The sequence below is a fragment of the Rhododendron vialii genome, chromosome 2a (assembly GCF_030253575.1).
Source record: "Rhododendron vialii isolate Sample 1 chromosome 2a, ASM3025357v1".
Lineage (NCBI taxonomy): Eukaryota > Viridiplantae > Streptophyta > Magnoliopsida > Ericales > Ericaceae > Rhododendron > Rhododendron vialii.
In genome coordinates, this window is record NC_080558.1 from 15,304,651 (window position 1) to 15,313,223 (window position 8,573).

Here is an 8,573-nt window from a genome sequence, read left to right on the forward strand (position 1 = left end):
TATCATTTTTAAGCTTGAAATTGCCTTCTTAAAAAATAAGTACTTATTTGGCGTTGCGGAACGGGGCCTAAGTCAGCTTCTTACTTAGTTGCAATTTCATTTGGTGGCTCTTGCAGGACTCTAATTTCTACAAGGCTTGTGCTTCGAGTTTAGGTAAGTTGTCAGCACATCCAGTGTAACGCCCCAAAAATTCGGAGACATTAAAAATAATAATGAAAAGATTATTTCCACAAAAGAAATTCAAAGATTTACTGCGTCACCATTTCAAAAGCAAATGTCATTATATCACAACCGTTTTGAATAAATCAACATATTACAATTTTCAAATAAACTTAGAAGCTTCCAAAATAAAATCGACTTAAATTAATCAGAGCAACTATGCGCACGGAAACCAAGATTTTCAGCTTCTTCCTCGATAGGATTGAACTCTTCCGAATCGTACGACACTTCTGTTCCATCTTTGATACCTGGCGTTCGAGTTACCAGGGCAACATAGTACCGTGAGCGATGACGCTCAATAGCCAAAACCCACCCGAACCCATAACTTACAAGCAATAGGAATATAATTGGTACACATTAAAAATAACATTAAAAGAGGGCAATCAACTTTTCTTTCATTACTATCCTTTAACTTATGTGAGATCTCGAATCCTATCCACAGATCCGTTCCTACCCATAACCTTCGGCGTAAGGCACTGATGTGATCCGACTCCCCTTTTTCAGATCCGGATGAAAAATACCTAAGTTATATACCCGGTATCCCACCCGTGACCATAAGTTCGGATAAAACTTCCCGGGTGCGCACGCGAGCACACTCTGTCCCGGTTTGTGACACAAGCACAATACCACCCTTATGTCCCGTCCTAAACATCCGAGAGCCGATCACCACCATGCCGTACCCAGGGTTCGTAAATCCATACTTTCAACAAATCACCACCAATCATTCATCAATAATACAACACCACGGGTTCCAAACCAGGATTGCCCGGAATCCAAAATCACATCCTCTCACATTATCCATTAAACCTACTTTCACGTCTAATATGTTAAATCCGTACATCGCAACCAACCTCGGGAACCTATTTGTCCAATCTATCAGTACAATAACATTTCACAAATTCAACATTATCATGATACAGGCTAACATGCTAATAATGTTCAATCGAGCGATAAAATTTATTTCGCTATAGAATTAATCATGCCACAGAAATAATCTAGCGATACAACTAACAATGCCAAATAGAATAATCATGTGATGCCACAACAATGCCATAAAATAATCATGTGATACAACTAATATTGCCATAAAAATAATCATGCGATAAAATTTATCTTGCGAGAAAAATAATTTAAGCGGTTCCTTTATTTTCTCTTTTCTTTATCAAAACTAAAGTCTACATTTATTCTTAATCGTCGTGGAGTATTGTCGGTACTAAAATAATTCAGGATCACAATAAAAACTAGGATTTAACCAAAACTAGTTAACTTGAGGTTTATAGTATTAGCCTTTAAGACTCAAGGGTTGGATTTATAAGCTAATAAACTTGAGGGACCAAACTGTAATTAATCTAAAACAATTTTTATATAACAAAAACAGTAGCCATGGTCAACGGAGGCAGCGGCCAGGGATTTCGGAAAATCCAGCGGTTTCGGCCGGGTTACGATCAGCGGCGTCAGGTTCGATTATTTTCATACCAAAACACGAAACAATCAATACGGAACATAGAATATATTTAGAGAGGTGAGTTCGGACTACCTCTCGTCCGACGAACGGTTTTTCGGAGAGATTCGGTGGCAGGTCGAAGCGGCGGCGGAGCTCGGATGTGCCGATACGGACTGGTTTTCAATGCGTTTTCATGAGCTGTTCAGGAACTAACATGCAGCAGGTTTCAGGGGCGGAAAAGGGCTATTTTTGTGGCTGTTTGGGACCGGCTTTGGGAGCAGATTTTCCGGGTTGTTTCGGAGCCGATCCAAGGTGGGTACGGGGTTGCTTCGGGGCTGATTTCTGGACTGAAATGGGGCTGGTTTTGTGACTGGTTCGGTGGTGGTTAATGGGTGTTTGAATGGTGGAATGATGGATGAAGATGGTGGCTCCGGCGGTGGTGATGACTGCTCCGGTGGTGAGAGAATGTATGGCGATGGAGGTGGTTCCGACTGGTGGAGGAGGTGTTGGGTTGCGGCTGCCGGTGGAGATGGTGGAGTGGCGCGGTCCACGGTGGTGCCTCTCTCTTTCTTACAGTGCCGAATGGGGAAGGATTTTGGCTGTCTGGGAAAAAAAATGAAATGGAGGAAGGGTATTAAAATGGGTTGAGTTTTGCACGGGGCTAATACCCAATGGTTAAAAATGTGCTGTCAACAGTAGAGGAAAATAGGGAGGGAAAAGGGGATTTGGTCTCTCCTCTCTCAGCCGAATATTTTGAAGGAAAAGGTGAGGGTTTGTTCCGGAACAACACACGCACACACTACTAAAATTACTCGCTGGACACATGCACACACAATCAATTATAAAATAAAATTTGGTGTGACGACATAAATAATTTTTCGCATTAAATAAACTAACGGGCAAAATAATATTTTTGTTTTGGAAATTATTATTATTTATTAAAAAATACCGGGTCTTTACATCCAGCAGCTTATCTGAGTATGTTGATGATGGACCTTTTCAGCTTCGGTTCACAGTCATATATCAAAGATCTATACTTCTGAGTTGCATGACCATCCTTCATGATTGGCTTGAGACTGTATTGCTGAGTTTAACTCCTTTGAATCATTTGTTCTCTCGTAGCTTTGGGCCTTGAAGAATGCTTCTAAGTTCAGCCTCAAAGCTTGTTACTTCCTCCAATTCCCTTTATAGGCTATAATCCACTTCCATGTATCCCTCATGCCAGCAGCACCAAGACCTCCTTGAGGACTTCCATTAGTTTTAAGCTTCAGTTTTCTGCAGATGGATAACCTGATTTGATTAAAATGGGTAGTCTCACATTACTGAATACCAAAGTGTCACCGAGCACCTAAAGATAAGTAGCAATCATATCATTTGATTGGTAGCTAGTGGCATGTGAATCATCAAGAATATCAGAGAGTCAACTTTACTAACTAATCCTTCTTTTAATGTGCATAAACTTTTTTTCCTCAAGAAATTCAATCTCTTCTAAACTTCGTCTTCCAACGCTTTATTTCTATAATGAAAATGTTGTCTAACTCTAAAAATCTAAATGATTTGAGCCCTTCCAATGACATTGAGCACATAGATTGTGTTCATGCCATGGATCTATGAATGGAGTTATTAGTCAAAGAAACATGGTAAGGAAGCCTAGGAAATTTTTTTCGCTACCTTTCTTACTCTCCGTAAAAGGCAACAAATTCATGATCAAAACACATCAAATGCATAGACTTCCTTTTGATCTTCCCAAAATTTTCATACAATGCCTTAATACAACCAAAAGAAAATGTGTATACTTCCTTTTTTTTTTTTTTTTAGCTAGAGGTACATGCTCAGGCTATGCAAGTAGTCTTGGATTGTGGACTATCCTACCCCATTCATATGTTGAGGTAGGAACCGCATTTCTTCTTAATACAACCAAAAGTAGCCGAGCAAAAAAAAAAAAAATACAACCAAAAGTAAATGTCAATTGTTGAGTACTTTGCAAAAAAAAAAAAAAAACAATGGAAAAAGCCTTTTATTGCTACAGCTTTGCTCCACATTTCAATGTATTATCTTATAACCTATCTCCACTTGTCTTAATTAGTTCCTTGGTACTATGAAACTTGAATTTACCCAACAAAAATATAGTATCCAATATGGTAAAACGTAGAGAACAATGTTGCCTGCCCCATAGCGTAAAAGTTTTGGAGCGCTTTCCCCACTAAAGCTTCCTACCCTTTGGAATCCCTAAATATAGCATTATCTCCGCAGTGGGAATAACACCCAATTTCAGTGCTAGAGTAAAGTTACAGTGCATATTCTACACTAAAACACAAGACATATGCATATGCATTTTATGTGACCAAGAAAGTTGCATTATTCAGAAAAGGATTAACAAATTCACAGTATTTTTACGGAAGTTTGGGCCCCCAAGATATGATTTAGCTTGGAATAGATAATCTGCAGGCAGGGGATGGAGCGGATATGCTTTACCTTGGCATGATTGTTCCTTGCCAACGTTTCCATCCTCAAGCCAACCTCCTGCAATAAACAAAGCATACCAAACTTGATTTTGAAATGATAAGTCGAAGTGGAGTTGCGATTCACAAAATGGTTTATTATTAAAAGAAAATCAGAATACCTATTTGCTTTCCGTAGCCTGATGGATGTATTCCCCTTCATAAGATCAAAGTGCCAAACTTCATTTTCTGTAAAAGAGAAACCATTCTCTCCCTTTCTTGTTTTCTTGTAATGTTAATATCCAACGCAAAGACACCAAACACAGTAAGAGAAAATCTGCAAGGGCCACTCATATGTGGCATCACCTGTACTAAAACTTATACCAAGTAAATGAATCAAACAGTTGATGTACGTGACTCCCATAGCAATCTGTCTGTGTTTCAGGGATATTATTTTGGGATGTCCGTTCCATTACAGAGGACAACAAATAATGGTTACAGAAGTGTGAACAATGGAGAAATTTTAACTTACTATGTCATGTTTGTCTATAGAAGTTTTCATCTCCTTGTTGAACCCATCCATGGAGGACTCTTCTATACATGGAAATTGTGGAATATATAATTACTTTTAGATACATTTGTCATGTTTCGAATACATGTGTTACCTATCTTGGGCTTCTGTTCGAATACTCAGTTCGGTATGCTTTTGTAGTATCAATTTGCCGGAAAGCGGAGTTCAGTGGATTAGGAGATTGGACTGACTGAGCGATTTTGGTGTGAATGACGCAACATTTTTGGGAAGGCTGTTTTTCCCTGCCCAGAGAGGTGTGTCCTTTGGAAGCCAGGGGAGGCCTTTGTTGTTTTGTATCATTTCATTGCAGCCGTTGTATTGTGTCAGTTGGGAAGAGATGTAGGATAAGATAGGTATTAATTGCAAGTGTTTAGGGCATTTGTGGAAAACAAAATGTAGAAAACACCTTCGTACATTTAAAAGATGTAGTATAGATAGTATAGATATGATATTCTCAATAAAGTAATTAATTCCAGACAAAAAGTACGCAAAAGAAATATCTAATTCACAACATGATTACACAAATAATTTTTCAAGCTTCCACAAACACCAAAAAATTATGAGGAATAACCACCGGTCCAAAAAAGGGCACATCAATAGCAAGGATAACCATCAGTCCAATTACCAGATTTGGAGTCCCCAACCCAAACATTAGGGATATGTGCAATCTTCCAATAGTCCCCACCTTGTAAGTCCCTATTCAAGCTTGAAATTAATATTTCAGACATATCAGTCAACTCAAGATATTTAAGGTTGGTCAAATGTTCAACACCTGAGGGCAACTCCATCATCAATTTACAATTTTGGAGATATAGCTCTCCGAGAAGAGGCATCGAGGTAGACTCCACTCTCACCCATTTCAATCCTACTAAGCGACGCAACAACAAACGTTTAAGCTTTTGAAACCCACCAGCCTTGAAAAATAATCCATCTCCTTCATACGCAGTAGCAAGTCCAAGGTAAAGCAAATTGGGCAAATCTTGAAGGGATTGCAGTGGATCAATATCTTTTAATTTACACCACCCTAACAATAACGTTTTCAGGTTATGAAGAGATGGTATCCATTGCGGTATCTTCTCCAAACGTCCTCTTAGATAGAGTCTTTGAAGAATTCGAGGTCGCAAAGACAGAGAATCTAAATCAATGATCTCATCTTCTTCTATTGCACGAACCCCCAATGAGCGAAGGTTGTTTAGCTTCTCAAGGGATGAACATAGCACGGTCCCATCTTCCTTCTGTAGCCCAAAAATGAGCAATCTCCTCAATTGAGTTAGATTCCCTACCTCTCTTAGTACAATGCCACTATTATTCCCTTGGTTTGCTTCAATAGCACATAGTTTCTGCAAGTACAACAAACTTCCTATACCCACCGGGGCTTTGAAGCCAACTGTAGAGTGAAAAGGAAGATAATAATGGGCGTCGTTGTAGCGATACAACAAGAGATGGCGAAGATGTTGGAGCTTCAAGATCTCCTTAGGCAACTCAGTGACATTTGTTTGTTTTAGATCCAATGTTTCTATCTTTTTGAGTTTTCCAATTGATTTTGGGATCATCTTTATATTTGTCCCCCTCAAACTAAGATAAGTAAGATTAAGGAGTTTCACAATTTCGTTGGGGAATGTTTCCAATTGTGCTCCTCTCAAGTCTAACACTGTTAGCAGCCTTACACCCTTGCCTAAGGATGCAACCTTTGACAAAATGGTCAACGAATCTGTTGCGTTGAACAAAAGTAAAGAACGAAGGCGAGTAAAACAAATGCTTTGCTGAATATCTTCCAAATTATGGTGGACCGAGAGGCGTCGCAATTTCTCAGGCCACGCTCTGCCTTTTTCACTTGCTATTGTAACAACATTTTGCTCTCTTGACTTTGCAATAATCATTTCACGCCAAAGGTCATGGATCCGATAAGCTTTGAACCTTCCATCTCTCGCTACTTGTGTCACTTGAACTAAACTTATGTTCATTAGCTCATTGAGGTAGCCCTCAGCAACTTCTTCGGTTGTCATTCCTTCTTTCTCTTCTATAAAGCCTTCCGCCACCCATAGTTGAATTAATCTCCAGTGATCAATGAGACAATCTTTTGGAAAAATACTCAAGTACAAAAAGCATAGCTTAAGATAGTAAGGCAAATCAAAGTAACTGAGGGACAATATCTTTTTCATACTCATGAGTTTGTCATTTCCTTGTAGTTCTGCACCTAGGCTGCGGTAAATCCTCTCCCACTCGTCCACACTCTTCTCCTTTGTTGATAACAGACCACTAATTGCCACTATTGCAAGTGGTAACCCCTCGCATTTTCCCAAGATTTTTTTAGAAAGATCTTCCAAGTATGAAGGACAAGAATTCTCCTTGAATGTTTTTGAGCAAAACAAGGCCCATGACTCTTTGGGAGGTAAGGGCTTGAGATTATACACCATGCCATGATATTCTTCACTAGCAAAAGAAGCTAAATCTACATTTCTTGTTGTCAAAATTACTCGACTGCCGCAATTGTATTCAGGAAGTATGATTCTTAAAACTTCCCATGCATGAATATTCCATACATCATCAAAAACAAGCACATACCTCTTTTGCTGCAAAAAGGCATTAATTATACCTTTCAAGTTGTTTGCATCCATATTGTCCACTCCTCGTGGGAGTGGTTGCCTGACTTCTTCAAAGAGAACTCGAATCATGTCTTTTAAAAGCTCTTCGACCTTGAATGATTCAGAAACAATGATCCAAGCATGGTTCTGAAAGTGCCTCTTCACTGTTGCATCATCGTAGACTTTTTTTGTAAGGGTGGTTTTGCCCAATCCGCCCATTCCAGCTATAGAAAGCACCTTGAGTCGAGGATCCTCATCCACTAGCAGCTGAATCAAGTGTGATTTCGGCTTGTCAATGCCCACAAGGTCGGCTTCTTGGAGTAGAAGGGCGTCGCCACGACAATGATACCATTGGTTGTCTGAATGAGTAGAGCTTGAGCCTTGCTCTTTTTTGCCATGCATGTTACTATATCGCTGATTTCCCTCATAAATATTGATGATTCTGGACTTGATTCCTTTCACTTCAGAAGCAATTTGGTGCCGAGCTCTTAAAGTCTTAATAAAAAAAGAAACCTTATGTACGAACGCACAGAATCCGATGCTCTGATGATGTCTAGATCTGAGGCGAAGCATGTACATGTCAAGAGCATCTATAGTGTCATATGCAACTTCTCGAACTTGCTTCACCCATACTTTGATTTGCGGGTCTCTATCTTCTATAGCATCAGCAACTCTGAGGAAATGGGTCATGCGCTCGAATTCGGCTCTTATGTATTCAATATCTTCCCGTACTCCGCTCAACAAGTTGAACTCTTCTTGGAGATAGGGGCCGAAGTTGGATAGAAGTCCCAACACAGCAGCCTCTGCCATTATTATAATTTTTTTATTTTTTTGTGGTTTACGGTGTTGCTTTGGATTTGAAGAGAAAGGAGAAGGTGAGGTAAAACCCGTATGTGAATATTGTCCTGAACTGGATAGCTATATGGAATATTGTCCAAGTGTTACGGGACTGTCTATGCTGAAAAGTCTTCTGTGTCTTTCTTTTGTTATTTTAGTTTCTCCACTGTACCTTTTAATGGTAAGACAGAGAATAGGAAAATGAGACTGATGGACCCCCCAGTAGATGTGAAAACAGAGCAGGATGTGAGGGAAAAATACACGGGATGACTGAGAGGTCAATTTTTGCATTCATGATTAGAGGTCGGCAATTGCCTAATGGAGGTGGTAAGTAGAATTACTCTCTTATCTTGTCGTGTGGAAAAAAAAAAAAAAAGAGACTTGGGGTGATGCACCGATATCTCTCTTTCTCCTCTTCTTTTTGTTTGATAGCCCTTGGGGTTATTTTCTCTCTTCTCGCAAAAGATTCAGCAAAA

The 8,573-nt window shown here is 39.5% G+C and overlaps 1 protein-coding gene and 1 long non-coding RNA gene across 2 annotated transcripts; both read right to left on the minus strand.

The window, feature by feature from the left end:
- Positions 1-3,056: 3,056 nt before the first annotated feature.
- Positions 3,057-4,935, minus strand: LOC131316161 (uncharacterized). Its single transcript, XR_009197021.1, has 3 exons — positions 4,637-4,935; positions 4,287-4,475; positions 3,057-4,186 (listed from the first exon to the last, which is right to left on the minus strand). It is a non-coding gene; the product is annotated as an uncharacterized LOC131316161 (long non-coding RNA).
- Positions 4,936-5,165: 230 nt separating this feature from the next.
- Positions 5,166-8,126, minus strand: LOC131316062 (disease resistance protein RPM1-like). The gene has a single exon (XM_058345331.1). It carries the CDS (start codon positions 8,068-8,070, stop codon positions 5,269-5,271), a length of 2,802 nt encoding a protein of 933 aa, XP_058201314.1. The 5' UTR covers positions 8,071-8,126; the 3' UTR covers positions 5,166-5,268.
- Positions 8,127-8,573: the final 447 nt, after the last annotated feature.

Bases quoted from the DNA above. Each gene is read 5' to 3' on its own strand.
- LOC131316062 (XM_058345331.1), bottom strand. From the start codon at position 8,070: ATGGCAGAGGCTGCTGTGTTGGGACTTCTATCCAACTTCGGCCCCTAT.